Raw genomic sequence first — 21,636 nt, forward strand, 5'->3', positions numbered from 1 at the left:
TTTTAATCTGGAAATAAAATGTCTCCTCAGGTCACGTTGCCACAGATGAGCATGCAACCATTTGGCACCAATATTGGCACCAGGTTTCCACAGCTCATTGTGGCATTACAGCAGTTGGAAAACAGTTGCTGATACCTTTAGTTTAGGTTTTCGTTTAGTTTAGAGAAGTAGTGTGGAAACAGGCCCTTCGGCCCAGCAAGTCCACGCCGACCATCGATCACCAGCACACTAGTTCTATGTTATATCACTTACACATTTATAGAAGCAATTTATAGAAGCCAATTAAAGTACAAACATGCTTGGGTTTGGAGTGTGGGAGGAACCCGGAGAAAATTCACCATGTCACAGGGAGAACGTACAAACTCCGCACACACAGACAGCACCCGTAGTCATGATTGAACCCGGGTCTCTGGCGCCGTGAGGCAGCAGCTCTACTGTTGCACCGCCGTGTCGGACTGCTGCCGAAGTAGTTAGGCACTATATACAATATCCAGAGTTCCTGATGTTTGGAGCAGTTAGTTACCAGATAATGGAAATATCTCAGTTCAAAGGGGATATCCTGTTAATTAGGGATGGGGAGAATTCTCAGATGCATCAGTATTCCTGTGATGAAACATAGCTAGGACCAAAGACTTCCTTTGATCAAAGCCCATTGAATGATTTTACAACTCAAAGCATTAAGTGATTCATCCCTCAACTAGAAACCAATCTGAGCAGGCTGGCTTCACTTCATTTCCCATATGGACAGATATTTGTGATGCAAAGTTACTGAAACATGGCAAATTTTATTCTGAGATTGGCACAGTATATTTTCCAACTTCAATCAATCCCAAAGCACTTTAAATACAATCGTTTTCTTTTAAAAATCTAGTTTATTGTTCTTTTAGGAAACACAGCTGTCTTATCCAAACAACAGGAGAGAATGTATCATTGTTTTAGATGGGGAAGCAAGGCACTGCAGATGCTGGAGGCCACAATGTACTGGTGTGGAAGTATAATGTTGTTATCACATCTTGTTGAAACCACAAGTCAAAGGACACTAAGCGAACACTAAGCCGTTAATGAATATATAAACATTGAGAATGTCAGAAGAGTTGTTGCACTGTTCTTGTTTTGTATATATATTTTCTATTCTGAATAAAGTTTATTTTTGGATAGACACAAGGATATGCAGGAAATGGTGGGATATGGATCAAGTGCAGGCAGATCAGAGTTGGTCTTGGCATCATGTTTGGCACTGACGTTGTGAGCCAAAGGGCCCGTTCCTGTGCTGCACTGTTTTATTTTCTATGTTCCGTCTGAAAACTAGCACCTACAATCGTGCAGGACCCTAAAACTCTGCAGCGGTCTCAGATCATGCAGAGACTGCAATGGGGAGTTAATTTTTAAGTGGCTATAAAATGTGTTATAACAGCAGATCATTGTACTCTGCCTGTGAAATTCAGCTCTACTGTTAATAGAAGGAAGATGGAAGACAGAATACACACACTGACTTTACTATATAGCATGTTTAGATTTAGTTTAGTTTAGTTTAGTTTATTGTCATGTGTACCGGGGGACAATGAAAAGCTTTTGTTGCATGCTATCCAGTCGAAGAACAGACTATACTTAATTATAATCAAACCATACACAGTGTACTGATAAAGGATGTGTTGGAAGGAACTGCAAATGCTGGTTTACAACAAAGATAATACACAAAATGCTGGATATGCTTCAGAGAAAGTGGCTCGACCCGAAACATCACCCATTCCTTCTCTCCAGAGATGCTGCCTGTCCTCCAGTTACTCCAGCATTTTGTGTCTATCACAGATAAAGGATAAAGGGTACAACATTCAGTGCAAGATATTGTCTGATAAAGATAGTTCAAAGTGCTACTAATTAGAGATAAATGACTGGACATTCTGCATTGGAGTCCAGAGTGTTTCTGTAATGCCCAGCTGACCATTATAACCCATCAAGAAATCTGAACATTATAACCCATCAAGAAATCTCTTGAACGCAAAATGTGTACTTGGGCTAAATGGATGATTGGAGGATCCGTTTTACAGGATTTAACCAAACATTGGGAAGGATATAACTCTACGACCCTCACCACCTTCCTTCAGCCTCGACCCGAAACGTCACCCATTCCATCTCTCCAGAGATGCTGCCTGTCCCGGCTAAGTTACTCCACCATTTTGTGTATATCTTCGGCAGTTGATATTTCTCCTCCAGTGATGAAGAGTCCTTGACCTGAAATATTAACTCTGTTTATCACTCCATAGATGCTGCCTGTGCTACCGAGTATTTCCAGCATTTCTATTTTTAAAATATTTTATACTGACGGATTAGTTTAGGATAAATGTAAATGAATGCTAATGGACAGCACAGACTCAGTGAGCAAATGTGCCTGTTTTCCACTTTGTATAACTCTGACTCTATGCCTATTTCTGATTTTATTTACAGAAATACCATTAGGTACTCCTGGATTCCCAAGTAGCACATGTAACAGGGGAGGCAATGTTCAGGGCTACAGAGGGTGAGACTAATGCAGCACCAGGGGATGCTGTTGTGTCTAAAGGATGAGATGTTAATATGAGCCCCCAATTTCAATCATCAAAAGCTCCACAGGACAATTCAAAGAGAAATCTCTGGGGCCTAAGGTGCCCATTATGCCTGTTCCAAATCTTTATAAAAATATGATCCAATTTACCCCAATCTTTCCCAATCCCCCTGCAAACTGGTATCTTCACTTCCCAGGAAAACAGATAAAGGGTGACGTGGATTTTTGATTGTGCGATGGCCTTTTTGAAATTTGCCTGCAGATATTTTTCATTCTTGATTTGTAGAGATTTCACGCAAAAGTTGATACAATAAAAATACTTTAAAAAACTTCCTTAGCTGAACTGATTTGACTCACAATTAGAGAAAGATGTATGTATATAACATCTTTAATATCCTTTCAGGGCATCCTAAGTGCTTCCTAGTCAGAGGAGTATGTTTCAGGTGTGTTTCTGCCTGGCCATAATGTAGGAAACATGCCAGCCAATTCATGCTCCCCCATATTGTATTCATGACTAAATAATCTGCTCTAGAATTGTAGAATGGTTATCAGATTTTTGGATTTGTACAATCTGCATTTTAAGAACTTCCTTTACCATGGGCACTGATTAAAGGCTGTCGTCAATACTGTGGTTCCTTTGGTTTGTATAAACAGGCTGACTCAAAGAAAAGGAGGAAGTTACTTGCTCTGTTTAAGTTACAAAAGAATGCATTGCCTTTCATGAACTCAGGACATTGTGGTGTAGAAGAGAAATGGTCCAAAGAAGTGGCACATCAGCTTATCTTTTTATCATGCTGGGTGCAAATACTGTAAGTTAATGACATTCTTTCAACAGAGAATGGAATTGCATTTTTACTGAGTTGCCTGTTCTGAACTCCATGTCAGGTGCAGTTTGATGTGCAGTCATAGAGTCATAAAACACAGAAACAGGCCCTTCAACCTAACGTGTCCATACCGATCACGATGCCCCATTTACACTCGTCCCACCTGCCCGCGTTTGGCCCATATCCCTCTAAACCTTTCCTATTCATGTACCTTCCCAAATATCTTTTAATGACATTTGGATACGTACATGAAAAGTCAATGTTCTAAACATAGAAACATAGAAAATAGGTGCAGGAGGAGGCCTTTCGGCCCTTCCAGCCAGCACCGGCATTCATTGTGATAATGGCTGATCGTCCCCAATCAATAAACTGTGCCTGCCTTCTCCCCATATCCCTTGATTCCACTAGCCCCTAGAGCTCTATCTAATTCTCTCTTAAATCCATCCAGTGATTTGGCTTCCACTGCCCTCTGTGGCAGAGAATTCCACAAATTCACAACTCTGGGTGAAAAAGTTTTTTCTCACCTCAGTTTTAAATAGCCTCCCCTTTATTCTAAGACTATGCTCCCTGGTTCGGGACTCGCACAACATTGGGAACATTTTTCCTGCATCTTTTTTGTCCAGTCGTTTTATAATTTTATATGTTTCTATAAGATCCCCTCTCATCCTTCTAAATTCCAATGAATACAAGTCTAGTCTTTTCAATCTTTCCTCATATGTCAGTCCCGCCATCTCAGGGGTCAATCTCATGAACCTCAATTACACTGGCTCAATTACAAGGATGTCCTTCCTCAAATTAGGAGACCAAAACTGTACTCAATACTCCAGATGTGGTCTTACCAGGGCCCTACACAACTGCAGAAGAACCTCTTTAATCCTATACTGAAATCCTCTTGTTATGAAGGCCAACATTCCATTAGCTTTCTTCACTGCCTGCTGTACCTGCACGCCAACTTTCAGTGACTGGTGTACAAGGACACCCAGGTCTCGCTGCACCTCCCCCTTACCTAACCTAACTCCATTGAGATTATAATCTGCCTCCTGGTTTCTGCCGCCAAAGTGGATAACCTCACATTTATCTATATTATACTGCATCTGCCACGCATCCGCCCATTCACTCAACCTCCAGGTCACCCTGCAATCTCCTAACATCCTCTTCACAGTTTACACTGCCACCCAGCTTTGTGTCATCCGCAAATTTGCTAGTGTTGCTTCCAATTCCCTCTTCCAAATCATTAATATATATGGTAAACAGTTGCGGCCCCAACACCGAGCCTTGCGGCACTCCACTCGCCACTGCCTGCCATTCTGAAAAGGACCCATTTACTCCTGCTCTTTGTTTACTGTCTGCCAACCAATTTTCTATCCATGTCAACACCCTACCCCCAATACCATGCGTCTTACGGATTATGCCCAGAAATTCCTGCCATTGCTGTTCCACCATTATTCCTGCTAGGATCCCCTTTCCTGTCGACCTTGGCCAGCTCCTCTCTTTTTTTTTAGATTTAGATTTAGATTCTACAGCGCGGAAACAGGCCCTTCGGCCCACCAAGTCTGCGCCGCCCAGCGATCCCCGCACATTAACACTATCCTACACACACCAGGGACAATTTTTACATTTACCCAGCCTCTCTCATGCCTTCATAGTCCCCTTTGTTCAACTACATCACTGACACTTCCGATTTAACCTTCTCCTTCTCAAATTGCAGATTAAAACTAATCATATTATGATCACTACCTCCAAGCGGTTCCTTTACCTCGAGTTCTCTTACCGAATCTGGTTCATTAATAATAATAATAATGCATTATATTTATATAGCGCTTTTCATACTCAAAGACGCTTTACAGGGATTTAAAGAACATAGGGAAGTGAATAAATAGATAAATAAGTAAACAAACAGAGAAAGGAGACAGAAGGTGAGGTGACCTTCAGTGGTTGAAGGCAGTACTGAACAGGTGAGACTTCAGTGATGTTTTGAATGTGGTGAGTGAGGAGGAGTCTCTGACGATTTGGGGTAGTGAGTTCCATAGGGTGGGAGCAGCGATGGAGAAGGCCCTGTCCCCCCAGGATCTGAGTTTGGTCCGGATGGGGGGGGGATAGGAGATTGGCAGCAGCAGAACGGAGGGTGCAGGTGGAACAACAATAAATCCAGAATTGCCTTTTCTCTGGTAGGCTCCATTACAAGCTGCACTAAGAATCCATCTCAGAGGCACTCTACAAACTCCCTTTCTTGGGGTCCAGAACCAACCTGATTTTCCCAGTCTACCTGCATATTGAAATCCCCCATCACCACAGTGGCATTACCTTTGTTACATGCCAGTTTTAACTCCTGCTGCATCTTACACCCTACATCCGGGCTACTATTTGGAGGTCTGTAGATAACACCAATAAGTGTCTTCTTGCCTTTACAATTCCTCAACTCAATCCACAGTGACTCTACTTCATCAGTCCCTATGTCACCCCTCGCAAGGGACTGAATTTCATCCCTCACCAGCAGAGCTACCCCACCGCCACTGCCCACCTGCCTGTCCTTTCTATTGGATGTATAACCCTGAATATTAAGTTCTCAGGCCCGATCCTCCTGCAGCCACGTCTCTGTAATCCCCACAATGTCATATCTACCAACCTCTAACTGAGCCTCAAGCTCATCTACTTTACTTCTTATACTTCACGCATTCATATATAGTACTTTTAATTCCTTACTCATCTCACCCTTCACACCGATCCCTATTACACTTGGCCATTCTCTCCTATCCCTTTGTGAGCTTTCTTTCCCGTTAATTCTGGGGTCATTAACTATCCCTTTACTCTCTTTCCCTTTAACTCCACCCTTGACTGTCCCATTTGACACCTAAATGTAGTGAAAGTATCAATTGATTTACACATTGGACCTTGAACTAACTGCAGTGCAGTAAAACACTTACATTCTATTTTACTGGTGTTACCTGAAACATCGCTAAGGGCAATCTTATTGAAAATAATTCTGTTGGTGTTTTACTATGGGCATTAGGGTCGCCAACTTCCTCACTCCCAAATACGGGACAAAGGGTGACGTCACCGCCCCGCGCCCCACATGTCCTCACCCAGCTGGGGGCCACGTGCTCCCGCTCCACCAATGGCGGCCGCCCGGCACAGGAGCACGTGGCCGCTGGCTGGGTGAGGTCACCCTTTGTCCCTTATTTGGGAGTGAGGAAGTTGGCGACCCTACGAATACGAGACAAGGACGGTCCCGTAGTTAGTTGGGCTAACTACTTTAGCCCAAAATACGGGATGTCTCGGCTAATTTAGCCCAAAATACGGGATGTTGGCAACCCTAATGGACATTGATAAGAAGTGCATGACTATTTTACTTTGGAACTGTCCACTAAAAATATTTAAGCTCTCGCACAACCAAAGCAAATCTGAATCATTGTCCAAACATTCCTGAGGGAAAGCATTGGAACAGGTTTAAAAAGTGAGGCTATCCTTCAGTGCTGGAATCCAACCAGCTCACACAAACCCCTGCTTTGTAACTAAAGCCAAGCATTATTAGAGGTGGCTGCAGTATTGTATATTCTGTGGTTAAATAGACAGTATCCTCTTTGTTTGACTTTCCAAGTCATATTTAATAACTATCAGAAACCCATTCATCCTTTCATGAGCTGTACTGCAGGTCTGTGTCGTCTATTAGTTACGTGAAGTTTACCAGGAAGATCAATGCAATTATTATAGGTAGATAAAAGTTTTGTTTTGGAGATACAGTGCGGAAACAGGCCCTTTGGCCCCCCCGAGTCCATGCCGACCATTGATCCACCTCCAGTTTAAATTCCATTTGGAATATTTTGGAGGACCAAGGACCAAGAACCCACCACTCGAGGTTCATGTTATCTCGCTTTCACATTCTACTCACTAGGGGCACTTTACAGAAGCCAATTAAGCTATAAACATGCGTGTCTTTATGGGAGGAAACCCACGCGGTCACAAGGAAGATGTGCAAACTCCACACAGACAGGACCTGTAGTTGTGATGGATCTCTGGCGCTGTGAGTCAGCAGCTCTCTCACTGTGCCGCCCAAAGAGGCAGCATTTTGTTCATGTGTTGTGTACACTCTCTCATCAGTGAAGGCTTTATGGACAATTTACGGCATTGGCTCGTTGGCCATAAATGTGGGCAGCAGGATGTCACAGTTGGTGGAGCTGCTGCCTCACAGTGATAGCCGCCTGGGTTCAATCCTGACCTTAAGTGCTACCTATGTAAAGTTTGCAGGTTCTGCCAGTGGCTATGTGAGTTTCCTCGAAACACTCCGGTTTCCTACTTCATCCCAAAGAAGTGTGGGTTGTGAGGTTAATAAGCAAGTTATCACTTGTGTGGGTGAGCGAACGAGTCAAGGGGAAGTTGATAAGAGAATAATAATAATCATAATAATAATAATATATTCCTTTATTTGTCCCACACCGGGGAAATTTGCAGTGTTGCAGCAGCAAAATGGATAGCAAGAAACTGTGGGTTTTTTAAGCTGTTACTGTTAACTGGCCTGTTGACTCGTCTGCTGGGAGCAGTGCTGGTTGTGGAGTCTCACAGCAGCGGGAAGGAAGGACCTCCGATATCTCTCCTTCACGCACTTGGGGTGAAGGAGTCTGTCACTGAAGGAGCTACTCAGTGCAGTGACAGTGTCCAGCATGGGGTGGGAGTCGTTGTCCAGCAGCGATGTTAACTTTGCCATCATCCTCCACTCTCCCACCGCCTGCACTGAATCGAGGGGGCAACCCAGGATGGAGCTATCCTTCCTGACCAGCTTGCCAAGTCTCTTCCCTTCCGCTGCTGAGATGCTGCTGCTCCAGCAGACCACTCTATATAAAATGGCCGATGCAACCACCGTTTTGGAGAAGGTCCTTTGGAGTGCTCCCTGAACTCCAAAGGACCTGTCTCCTCAGCAGATAAAGTCTGCTTTGGCCCTTTTTGTACAGTGCATTGATATTTTCGGTCCAGCCAAGTTTATTGTTAAGGTAAACACCCAGGTACTTATAAGAGTCCACTCTCCCGATGTCCATTCCCTGGATGTTCACCGGTGTCGGGGGGGACCTGGCTGCGCCTGCGGAAATCCACCACCATCTCCCTGGTTTTCCCCGCGTTGATCTGTTGACTGCTGACGGTTCCGCTGGCACCAGTCCACAAAGTCCCTGATCATTTCTCTGTACGCCCTGTCATCGTCGTCTGTGATGAGGCCGACAATGGCAGAGCAGAAAATGTCAGGTCAACTGGCTTAAAGAGGTAGTTGGTAGTTGGTGTATACTCAGTTACATGATATATCTCTTTAGGATGTTAAGGATTCACTGCTAAGGTTCGATCCTGACTTCTGGTGCTAGTTTAGTTTAGTTTAGAGGTACAGCGTGGAAACAGGCCCTTCGGCCCACCAAGTCCACACGGACAAATGATCACTCGTACACTAGTTCTATCCCACAACCTAGGGACAATTTACAGAGCCAATTAGCCAATTAGCCAATAAGCAATAAACCTACATGCCTTTGGAGTGTGGGAAGAAACCAGAGCACCCGGAGTAAAACCCACGCAGGTCACAGGTAGAACGTACAAACCCCGTAGAGATGGCACCTGTAGTCAGGATCGAACCCGGATATCTGGCATTGTAAGCCAACAACTCTACAGGTGCTGTCTGTGTGGAGTTTGTACGTTCTCTCTGTCACTGTGTGGGTTTCCTCCGGGTGTTCCGGTTTCCTCCTGCATTCCAGACATGCAGGTTTGTAGGTTAATTGGCTTCCGTAAATTGCCCCCAGTGTGTCGGGTATGAAAGTGGGTTAACATAGAACTGGTATGAGGGTAGGAAAGAAAACTGCAGATGCTGCTTGAAATCGAAGGTAGACACAAAATGCTGGGGTAACTCAACGGGTCAGGCAGCATCTCTGGAGAGAAGGAATGGGTGACATTTTGGGTTGAGACCCTTCTTCATGTGTTGATTTAATAGACGTGTTATATGGGTCCTCCTGTGATTTTCCATTTATAAAAAGGTAAGATGATAGTTTTGGATTAAAGGTTAGCTCAGAACATGAGAGTGTTATATAGAAAATAGGTGCAGGAGGAGGCCATTCGGCCCTTCGAGCCAGCACCGCCATTCATTGTGATCATGGCTGATCATCTACAATCAGTAACCTGTGCCCAACTTCTCCCCATATCCCTTGATTCCACTAGCCCCCAGAGCTCTATCTAACTCTCTCTTAAATTCATCCAGCGATTTGGCCTCCACTGCCCTCTGTGGCAGATAATTCCACAAATTCACAACTCTCTGGGTGAAAAAGTTCCTTCTCACCTCAGTTTTAAATGGCCTCCCATTTATTCTAAGACTGTGGCCCCTGGTTCTGGACTCGCCCAACATTGGGAACATTTTTCCTGCATCTAGCTTGTCCAGTCCTTTTATAATTTTATATGTCTTATAAGATTCCCTCTCATCCTTCTAAACTCCAGTGAATACAAGCCCAGTCTTTTCAATCTTTCCTCATATGACAGTCCCGCCATCCCAGGGATCAATCTCGTGAACCTACGCTGCACTGCCTCAATTTCAAGGATGTCCTTCCTCAAATTAGGAGACCAAAACTGTACACAATACTCCAGATGTGGTCTTACCAGGGCCCTGTACAACTGCAGAAGAACCTCATTTTCATGTGAAACTGTAAAATAACTCTCTGGTCGGTGGTGTTAAATGAAGGATATGTTTGTGTACATCAAGGCTGATCAACAGACCTGGTCTTTAAAGGAACTGTGAGGCCATGTGTGTATTCTGCTCATCATGAACATAGCAACTTTGTTTAGAATGAATAAAACCTTGCAACTATTAATTTCCTGTTGGTGTTGATTCTCTGCAGATGCACCCGTTGGGACTATGCAACAACAATGACGAGGAGGATCTGTACGAGTATGGATGGGTGGGGGTAGTCAAGCTGGAGCAGCCGGAACTGGATCCCAAACCCTGTCTCACCGTGCTGGGCAAGGTAAGGAGAGAGACTGAACTAATCCTCACACATTCTCTGGTCTGACTTTCCCATCATCTGATCAGGTTCCATGGCCTGAATTTAGCAGTGATTGCCTCCGCAGATTAAAAAAAACCAAATCTCATGGTTCAGCCTCTTGTCTAGGTTTAGACATTTGCCAATTGTTCACTTTCCAGAACATTGTGAGCAGCCGAGGGAGAAAAATGAAAGGAGAATGAAAGAAAGACAACTTTTCCGCCTGTTGGATGTGAAAACATTGTAGGTGGGGGAGACTGGTATCTTAGCCTGGATGTGCAATGGAAGATGATTTGGTGATGAAACCTCAAGGATTTTGTACAACAAGCTTATCCTTATCTTCCAGCTAAGATTTACCTTGGAAGGTGTAGGAAAGAACTGCAGATGCAGGTTTAATCTGCAAAATGCTGGAGTAACTCAGCGGGTCAGGCAGCATCTCTGGTGAGAAGGAATGGGTGACGTTTCGGGTGACGTTACATTCTTGTACGTAATTTGGTGCAATTCCTAATCTCTACTGCATTTTCTCTGGGCCTCTCATGGTTTGTTTGACTCTTGTCTTCCTCTCTCGTCCACTCTTTCATGTTCCCTATCTCAATCTGCAGGATTCAGACAATAGTTATCTCTCAGAACTTTCCTTCCTTGTTTATTTTTGCCTGTGGACCCACGCTATCTCCAATGTGATCTTAAAGACTATAGTACGAATGCTGATGTACGATGACCCGATGGTAAGGTTAGGGCAACCGATAAGCAGTTTCCCCATAATCTGTGAAGCCCTCTTAACAACAATACTGTCTCGCATTTACGAGTTACATTTCGAAGCTTGACAACGTTTTAAAGTAACCACAATTTATTATTATTTCCAGGGCTGTCGATTTAAATTCCGAGTTTGCCTGAAGCATAGAACCTATTTTATACATTTTCCATTGAATGAATTTGTAATTTTCTGACTATAAAATGACTCTAAAAATATTCAATTTTCCCTCAAAGTGAACGGATCACATTGAAGATGCAGAGGAATTGATTCTTGTTATTGTTGTGCAAAGTAAAGATTTCTACAGATTATTTTTACTGTTTCAAACAATGTGAAAAAGTGTTGTGGTGTCGCAACATTACTAAATGCAAATTGGTGCCTGAAGGGCCAGTCAGAAGGAGTTAGTATGCAGATCACATGCAGAGGGGAGAATGGGGCTGAATTAAAGCCACTTTGATTGTATATTACCCTGAGCTTGGTAACATTCAGATTCAATTAAAGTGCAGCCCCAATTCAACTGTACTCTTAAACTGACAGACTTCAAAGAGCCTTAATCCCTCCATTTCAGTTTGTTTGAACTTGAGGAATATAAATTCAAGGAGACAGTATTCTATTCTGCCTTCTGTTCAGGACTTTCCTTCCACTAAATGTGTGGCAGTTCCCATAAAATGCTCCCAGTGTTAACCTTCAAAGTACGAAGATAGTCCATACAAAGTCTGCAGTGCTGTTGTTGCAACCCTCCACAGCTCTTGGCTCTTATTGAAGTCTGGCAGCCGGGTCTGTGGGTGTTGTGGGGAGGGCGTGCATCTATCGTACATTGTGAAAACACCAAGCACCCTGGTGTCAGCTGGTGACCCCTGCTGTGGTCATCTATGTGTTGGCTCCTCTTGTGTTGGCACGTTCAGTGGCAGGGTCCAGTGGCACTTTGCCCCATGGCCAGTGACTGGGGCAAGATGTCCAGAGGGTGGTGCAACCCCTACAACTGCTGCAGCTCAGGAAGGTCACGCAATATCAGAACTTCAAAGTCAATTCCGACAAGGCCACAATTTCTGGTCTTCCCCGTTACATCCTTATTTTGATAATTGAACAAAAATCTTGCCGAGAGACAGACTTGATTGTATTCATTCCCACGTTAGAATCAACTGAAACTCCATTCCTTTGTACAAAAGTTGGGAAATAGCCAGTTCCGCTCTGTCCAAGACTGCCACACAATAACCTGGTATCAGACTGCAACATCCCTACAGCAAAAGCTATACTGGTGGGTTGGAGCAATGGAGGACAGTGACAACTACATGGATAAGGAGTAATATCTCCACTAATAATATCCTGCAAAGAACAAATAAGAGGTTGAAAGATGAGAAATAATCTATTCCTGCAGCAAATTCTTCAGCAATGTGCAAGTCATCTGGAATTTGTACATTACCAGATGGGCAGGAACAGCTGAACCACAAGGCTCCTTGGGCCTAATTGATGAAAGGAATGAAGTTGTCAGGGCTTTTCATCTCTCCCTAATCTCAGACTTTTTGCACTGACTTAAGTGGGCAACACGGACAAGGGGAAGTGTGTGAAGCCTGTTGTGGAGACGAGTTTGGGAGATTCTGACTTCTTTTCAGAAAGTACCTCTCATCACGTGAGGCTCTCGGGGAACTCGCCATGAACTCAGATGGCTAGGTTCAATAAAGTGTATTGATGCATCGCCCTTGAATGTGAAGGACAGACATCTTCACCTCTGTACACGATCACCCGTTGATCTGTGTAGGAAGGAACTGCAGATGCTGGTTTAAATCGAAGATAGACACAAAATGCTGGAGTAACCCAGCGGGACTCTTGTTGATTTTTCTAGTATGGCTGTATGGTAAATTGAACATCACTGTACCTTAATTGGTACATGTGACAATAAAATACCTTTGAAACTTTCAACCTTTGACAGGCTGCATCTCAGGAGAGAAAGAATAGGTTCTTTCTGAAGCAGTCTGAAGAAGGGTCTCGACCTGAAACGTCACCAATTCCTTCTCTCCAGAGATGCTGCCTGTCCCGCTGAGTTACTCCAGCATTTTGTGTCTGTCACCTGTTAATTATCATGTCAGCTTCTCCATTGTAGACAACTATATGTATGTCTGTATATATGTTACACATGTGCATGATATACTTTTAATATTCATGCATTGTATTATTTCTATTTCAATCATGCTCGTTCATAAAATGGGTGTAAAATTCTCTTATTTCATTGGTTGGGAGCTATTTATTTTGTCAAAGTTGTGAAAAGATAGGAGTACGATTTCTAGAATGTGCCCGATAATTTAATAAATTAAGTATAAGCTAGAAACGTGTTCCATTGGTTGTAATAACAACTGAGGAATGGTTGATGTTCTCTTAATTTGTTCCTCCATTTGTTTTAGAAAATGGGATAACTATTGAAATCAATGCAGGTCACAATGGTCAGACATACAGTTAGCTCTCTCTCTCTCTCCCATCTGGTTAATCTGATTATGCCTTCGTTCATGGCATCTTCTTGGGTTTAGTTTAGTTTAGAGATACAGCGCAGAAATAGGCCATTCGGCCCACCGAGTCCGCGCCAACCAGTGATCCCACACATTAACACTACCCTGCACCCACTAGGGACAACTTTTACATTTATACCAAGCCAATAAACCTACAAACCTGTACGTCTTTGGATTGCGGGAGGAAACTGAAGATCTCGGAGAAAACCCACGCAAGTCATGGGGAGAAGGTCCAAACTCCGTACAGACAGCACACGTAGTCAGGATCGAACTCAGGTCTCCGGCGCTGCATTTGCTGTAAGATGGTCCTGCTCCACCTCGAACGCTTTGTTCGAGAGGCTATTCAAATCCAAACCCTATATCTAGATCCAATGCCCTCTAGGTCTAGGTCCAGGCCCTATATTCTAGAGTCTGAAGAAGGGTCTCAACCCGAAACGTCACCCATTCCTTCTCTCCAGAGATGCTGTCGGTCCCGCTGAGTTACTCCAGCATTTTGTGTCTATCTTTGGTGTAAACCAGCATCTGCAGTTCCTTCCTACACCTACAGAAGCAGACGTCTGTCTCATTGATTTTCCAAACCCCACACATTCTGGCTGGTTTGTTCAGCCTGAAGCCTGTTAGAATTTGATTGCAGAACTTGAATTGTGATTAATCCATTCACGTGAAGGTCAAACATGGGCATGTTGTCACCTTTGATGTTTCTGTTGTACGTAAGCTTTGGGTATCCATCTCAGTCACATATTGTTCAGCCAACACATGGCCTTATTTGTTTATTGGAAGTAACTTTGATGACAGATATGAGATCAATGAGAATGAAGGTGTTTTTCAACACCAGAGAAAAGGCTGGTATGGAACACAAACAATTAATCTGGTGTGAATGATCAAGTAACTTGGTTACTTCACTGAGATTAATGCAAAAAATGTCAGACGAATAGTGTGGACTGTTTATACCACCTCGTGTTTCTGTTCACATTAGGGCAATGATTTGTCAGTCATCAAATGCAGTAATGAAGAGGTGATGAGTGGACATTTGTTTCATTACTGTCACTCTCCACATCTGCTTTGTACATTCAAGGGGTTTTAAATTATTACTTTACCTTTCAATGGCAAACAATGAATGTCTGGGAAACTCTGACAACCTGCTCATATTATGTGTAGGAAGGAACTGCTGGTTTAAACCCAAGATAACACAAAAAGCTGGAGTAGCTCAGCGGGACCCCAAACATCACCCATTCCTTCTCTCCGGAGATGCTACTTGTCCCGCTGAGTTACTCCAGCTTTTTGTGTCTATCTTCTTATTAAGTGAAAATGCTTTGTTGCTGGCTGGACCATAACTTGCCCAAGTCGAGATAAATCGGACTGGCACGGTACCCACGGATGCCATGTGAACGGTTTGTTCAACTTTCAGAGCTCTCCAGTGGAGAGAATTTGTCAAGTCTCATCAAACCGTGACAAATAACTGCAAACTGCCACGACAATATTTGTGTAGCAAGGAACTGCAGGTGCTGGTTTACACTGAAGATTGACACAAAATGCTGGAGTAACTCGGCGGGTCAGGCAGCATCTCTGGATAGAAGGAATGGGTGACGTTTAGGGTCGAGACCCTTTGGACAATATTGTCATGTCACTGGTGAGATTAGAGAATGAGGAATCAAAATAGCTGAGGTTTTCCCTGGTGACAGGTGCTCTCACTACATTTTAGAAGCAATTAGACAAGCACTTGAATCACCAGGGCATACGGACTAAATGGCGGACTAATGTTGGTAAGTACAATAGTCAGTATGGACATGCTGGGCCAAGTGGCTTTTTCAACCTGTAACATTCCATGACTCTTCAATTGATTAGTACGGGTGCCAGTGGTTATGGGGGGAAGGCAGGAGAATGGGGTTGAGGGGGGAAGATAGACCAGCCTTGATGGAATGGCGGAGTAGACTTGATGGGCCGAATTGCATAATTCTGCTCCTATCCCACTTATGAAATCGCCCTTGGACTTAAGCCGTATGATCTAAAGCTGCCCATTATGCATCTCTCCCAACTTACCTTAATGAATATAAAATATAGGAATAATAATTCAGGAGTGATATATTAGAGTGAAATATTGGTCATGGTGTAGTATTGCCTAAAATTAGTACTACGGCCCACTATATCATATGAAGTGGGGAAAAGGTATTGCTTTTTAATGACAAAGCGCAGGTTAGAAACTGTTAGCAGCCTCTGGTGCATAGTGAAATCCCACAGTTAGCTCAGAGACTAAAAGCCACTTGCTTTGTTTTAAGTGTAATGTGGGCCAAGGGGAAAGATCAGCCACACTACCGGGAAAACTCCCTGTTTCTGTCAAATGGTGCCATGAGGTCTGGAGAAGGGTCTCGACCCGAAATGCCACCCATTCCTTCTCTCCAGTGATGCTGCCTGTCCCGCTGAGTTACTCCAGCATTTTGTGTCTTACTTTGATTTAAACCAGCACCTGCAGTCCCTTCCTGCACAGTGAAGGGGTTAACCTGAGTTGTCAGGACAGGGGAAGAGATTACGTGAGCATTTTCTGAGCTATTAAGCACCAAATGGGTCAGCCTTCTCATCAAATCATGGCATATCGCTGCTTAACTTCATTGGCCGGTCTTTTTGATCAGCTGGAAATGCAAAAACCACCAAGCTGAATTGGGCTGAGACTTTGTCATGCAAACACTGGATTGTGAGGATTTTTCTAGTTAGGTTCATGGATACAAAGAGAACATTTGCATGTTGCCAGAGTATTGAGCTCAAACTAGTAACAAAATAAATGAAATTGATGTGCCGATCGGCAATGACCTCATAGAATGAAGAAAAAGACCCAAAAGACGCTTGTTTCCTGTATTCAATCACTCGTCTGATGTCTGTCTAAACTTCCACATAGACACGTACTCCTCCAAAGTAGAAACCTTAGGGGCTAGTGGAATCAAGGGATATGGGGAGAAGGCAGGCACGGATTATTGATTGTGGACGATCATCCATGATCACAATGAATGGTGGTGCTGGCTTGAAGGGCCGAATGGCCTCCACCTGCACCTATTTTCTATGTTTCTAAATGGTGGGGATGACGACCGGATAACCTACTGATGGTCTTACAATCACTCGTCTAGTCTGAAGAAGTGACTCGACCCGAAACGTCGCCCATTCCTTCTATCCAGAGATGCTGCCTGTCCCGCTGAGTTGCTGCAGCATTCTGTGTCTATCTTCCATCACTCACTCCTGTAGAACCATGAGTTGTTGGTGGTTACCCATAGAAACAGAAAATAGGTGCAGGAGGAGGCCATTTGGCCCTTTGAGCCAGCACCGCCATTCATTGTGATCATGGCTGATCATCAACAATCAGTAACCCGTGCCTGCCTTCTCCCCATATCCCTTGATTCCACTAGCCACTAGAGCTCTATCTAACTGTCTTTTAAATTCACCCAGTGAATTGGCCTCCACCGCCTTCTGTGGCAGAGAATTCCACAAATTCACAACTCTCTGGGTCCATGATTCTCTTCAGCACCAGTGTAGGATAGTCGGCCTCAACAGTGGATCTCGTGGCTTTTAGCAGCTGCCCACTCCCTGTGTATCAAGTCCTGATGATGTTGAAAACAGGTTGAATCAAACCAGATATGTCAAACCATCATTTTTGTAGATTGCTGGCAGCAAAAACAAGATTGAAGTTATTCTGGAGCACTGAGACAAATTTGTGCTTGAGCTCTCCTGATTCATGAAGATGTGGTTAACTCTGTGGTTTATAAACAGCACATACATCTCTAGGTGTTTGGTGTTTAAGAGAAATGCCATCCATTGTACAGTACAGACCACTATCCCTCAGGACCAAGGCATGGGCAGGCAGGAGGGAGATTGAATAATTTGACTTGCATTATCTCTAACTGAAATACAAGGCAGTTCCAGCAACATATTTGGCCAACATTTCATTCAATGTGTATTGTACATGCAGGAGTAGAGTTTCCACAAAGATACTCTTTGTAGATAGAGCTCTTAAGGAAAGTGGAGTCAGGGGGTATGGGGAGAAGGCAGGAACGGGGTACTGATTGAGAATGAACCGCCATGATCACATTGAATGGCGGTGCTGGCTCAAAGGGCCGAATAGCCTACTCCTGCACCTATTATCTATTGTCTATACTCCTCCTCCAAAGTAGAAATCCTGGAGAAATGGTGGGAATGATGACCAAATAACCTACTGATGCTGTTACAAAATGATGGTGGTCGCTGGTGAAAATCCTACGGGTGGTATCTGGCAGACTGATTTTGTGTGGGCAGATATGTCCTATTCAAATAAAGCCCCCAGTCTGAAGAAGGATCTCAACCTAAAACATCACTTATCCATATACTCCAGAGATACTGCCTGACCCTCCTGCTGAGTTGTTCCAGTACTTTATGCCTTTTTTTTGTGAGACAGCATCTGCAGTTAAGTCGTAGTGTCATACAACATGGAAACAGACCCTTCAGTCAAACTTGCCCATGCTGACCAAAATGCCCCATCTACACTAGTCCCACCTGCCTGCATTAGACTCAAACCCTTTCAAACCTTTCTGATCCACGCACCTGGCCAAATGTCTTTTAAATGTTCTTTGTGGATCCTTTTTGTTTGTTCTGCACAGCACTAGGATTCAGAGTAGGTGTAAATATACGGAAAAACTGAATTGACTCTCTCTTTGCACTTCATTATTTGCTTACATGGTTCGATCTACACAATACTGTATGAAGGTTCATTGTCAGCTTCATCAATGGGTGATGCTTGAAATAAAGGTCTCACCAACTTCTACAGATGTGCCGTAGAAAGCATTTTGTGTAAGAAAATAACTGCAGATGCTGGTACAAATCGATTTATTCACAAAATGCTGGAGTAACTCAGCAGGTCAGGCAGCATCTCGGGAGAGAAGGAATGGGTGACGTTTTGGGTCGAGACCCTTCTTCAAGAAGGGTCTCGACCCGAAACGTCACCCATTCCTTCTCTCCCGAGATGCTGCCTGACCTGCTGAGTTACTCCAGCATTTTGTGAATAAGTAGAAAGCATTTTATCAGGATGCATCACAGCTTTGTTTGGGAACAGCTCCATCCTGGATCGCAAGAAATTGCAGCATATTGTGGATGTCGCCTAGACCATCACACAAACCAACCTCCCTTCCATTGACTCCATTTATACCTCACGGTGCCTCAGCAAGGCCAGCAGCATCATCAAGGACAAGTCACACCCTGGCCACTCCTTCTCCCCTCTCCCATCAGGCAAAAGATATAGGTGTGAAACAGTTTCTTCCCAGCTGTTATCAGGCAACTGAACCATCTACCACAACTAGAGAGCAGTGCTGAACTACTACCTACCTCATTGGTGACCCTTGGACTATTTTTCATCAGACTTTACTGGCTTTACCTTGCACTAAATGTTATTCCCTTATCATGTTTCTATACACTGTGAATGCATTGATTATAATCATGTATTGTCTTTCTGCTGATTGGTCAGCACGCAACTAAAGCTTTTCATTGTTCCTCAGCACACGTGACAATAAACTGAACTGAAACTGATATCAGTGATTATTGTCATGTTTTGGCTGCACAGAATCTTAAAGCAAGAACGGGAGCTCTTCAACCCATAGAACTGCCTCGAAAAGAACAATTACATTCTATTGTCCTGCCCTTTTCTTATCCAATATCTATCTCTTTTATATCATGTTTTTGGATTCTCTTTTCATTATTGTTCCAAAAATGCTCTGCATGAACAACTTCTAACTTCAGAAGATAGACACAAAAAGCTGGAGTAACTCACCGGGACAGGCAGCATCTCTGGAGAGAAGGGATCGGAGACGTTTCGGGTCAAGACCCCTCTTCAGGTCTCAACCCAAAACGTCACCCATTCATTCCTTCTCTCCAGAGATGCTGCCTGTCCCGCTGAGTTACTCCGGCTTTTTGTGTCTATCTTCAGTTTAAACCAGCATCTGCAGTTCCTTCCAACACATTTTGTCTCCAAACTTCCTTTTTGGTTCCAGCAGTGATCTATAAATCTAGTTACTGATTTACCAAATAGTGGAACAAACATCTTTTCTGAATCTTTTCTGAAAGCTTCCCTCCAGAATCCCCAGCCACCTTAGTGAAAAAGTCCCGGTTTCTTGGTAATGAATTTTCATCTCCAACATCATCTCATGAGTCATTTCTTAATCCAATCCACAACCATGACATTCTCTTACACTATTGCATGCTTAGAAACTCAGCCTCAGTCAATTGCTACAGTGGTGCGTGTTATTCTTTGGCTCCAAGATACAGATCCACTTGGGATTTTGGAAGGGAATTTTGGAAGCAGAGTCGAAGGAAATAACACTACGATTAATGCCTGCCCACAAATTGGGAACGGTTTTCTCTTTTTTCCTCAAACTGACCTCTTTGATCATTTTGAAGAAGGGTCTCCACCCAAAACATTACCCATTCATTCCTTCTCTCCAGAGATGCTGCCTGTCCCGCTGAGGTACTCCAGCATTTTGTGTCTATCTTCAGTTTAAACCAGCATCTGCAGTTCCTCCATGTACTCTTTGATCACATTTTTGGTCACCTGCTCTGACATCTTCTTATGCACCTGAAATTGTGTTTGATAATGCTTCCATGGACTGTAGTGCTGTTGAAGATATTACATAGATCTGGTGTGGTGTGGTACCCAGAGCTAATTGTGCCTTTGCAAATGGAGAATTATTTTATGAATTGTGGAATAACTAACTGCAGAATCTATAACTTATCAGTTGTACAATACATTTCCGCTTGTGAATGGATGGTTATAACTGAACCATTTTCCTTCCTATTGTACACTCTTGATGGATATTTATTTCAGTGCAAGAAAACAATACCATTCTGTTGGCAGTGGCAACTCTGATTTTACGACAGTAACGTGCAGCTTGTGGATGCAAATGTTCTCAGAATGTTGGGTGGGATAGTCCGTGGGGGTGTCTGTCCGGGTTTTCCCACATCAATTTACATTGTCCCAGATTGCATTAGGGGTGGTCATTTACAGCTCCTGAGGATTTATGTGTTTCTGTGAGCAGGCTAGGCATCAGAGAACCACATCAATCACTGTTAATTGGTAGATCACGCATTATCCTGTGGACAAAACTCTTCTGGCTTGTGAACTCTACCTAGAGCTTTGTATTTTTAGGAAGATTAGCATAGATTATTACAGTTTGGGGGGAGGGGGGAACATCTGTGAGTTTAAATCTCCACCATCATCCACCTCTTGGATTCTAAACCCAGAGCATTCTTGCCTTGGTAACAGTTCCAGCTCACAAATCAACATAAAAAGCACAGGAATCGACTTACTGGCAATGTTGGTTCAGGGTCTATTCAGAGTGCGTATCCAAGTTACAGTCCAAAAGGTACGGAGATTCACATTAGACCAAAACCAGCATAGAGTCATAGAGTGATACAGCGTGGAAACAAGCCCTTCGGCCCAACTTGCCCACACCGGCCAACAATGTCTCAGCTACACTAGTCCCACCTTCCCTCGTTTGTCCATATCCCTCCAAACCTGTCCTATCCATGTACCTGCCCAACTGTTTCTTAAACGTTGGAATCAATATTAATGTGCATTGACGTCGCGCTGTCCGCATGGTATGGTACCAATAGTCACCAACGGCGGGGATGTTGAGAAGCCGCCTCGCTGGCAGGAGAAGGCTTTAAGAAGCCAGCCACACACACACACAGCAAGATAACGTGATACTTGCAACCACTGCTGACAGAATGGCAGAGGAGGGAGGATCAAAGGGATGACTTGTATTCAGTGTTGCAGTGCTAATTGTTTAGGTGCTGGAGCTGTCACTAGTGCTGGAGCGGCCGGTGTTAAATTCCCCGCTAGTTCTAATTCCCTGCTGTTTATTTTGGCTTTATTTTACAGAGGTGGCGGAGGGGCATTACGGTGAGCTCCAGCAACACCGCACCATTGCATGTATTCAGAGGGAGGTCACCAAATGCAAAAGTGTGTTCAAATGACACGTACACGTGCTCCATGTGACAATTAACCAGGACAGTACCA

At 43.8% G+C, this 21,636-nt stretch overlaps 1 protein-coding gene across 4 annotated transcripts in view; it reads left to right on the forward strand.

Annotated features, from left to right (window-relative positions):
• The window catches only part of znrf3 (zinc and ring finger 3), a 285,032-nt gene that overhangs the window by 134,338 nt on the left and 129,058 nt on the right, over positions 1–21,636 (forward strand). For all 4 annotated transcript variants that reach the window (XM_078421273.1, XM_078421274.1, XM_078421275.1 and 1 more), the window contains exon 2: positions 10,221–10,346. In XM_078421273.1, the coding sequence (XP_078277399.1) occupies positions 10,221–10,346 (126 nt within the window). The remainder of the gene's footprint in view (positions 1–10,220; positions 10,347–21,636) is intronic.

This window comes from Rhinoraja longicauda, chromosome 25, assembly GCF_053455715.1.
Source record: "Rhinoraja longicauda isolate Sanriku21f chromosome 25, sRhiLon1.1, whole genome shotgun sequence".
In the NCBI taxonomy this organism is placed as follows: domain Eukaryota; kingdom Metazoa; phylum Chordata; class Chondrichthyes; order Rajiformes; family Arhynchobatidae; genus Rhinoraja; species Rhinoraja longicauda.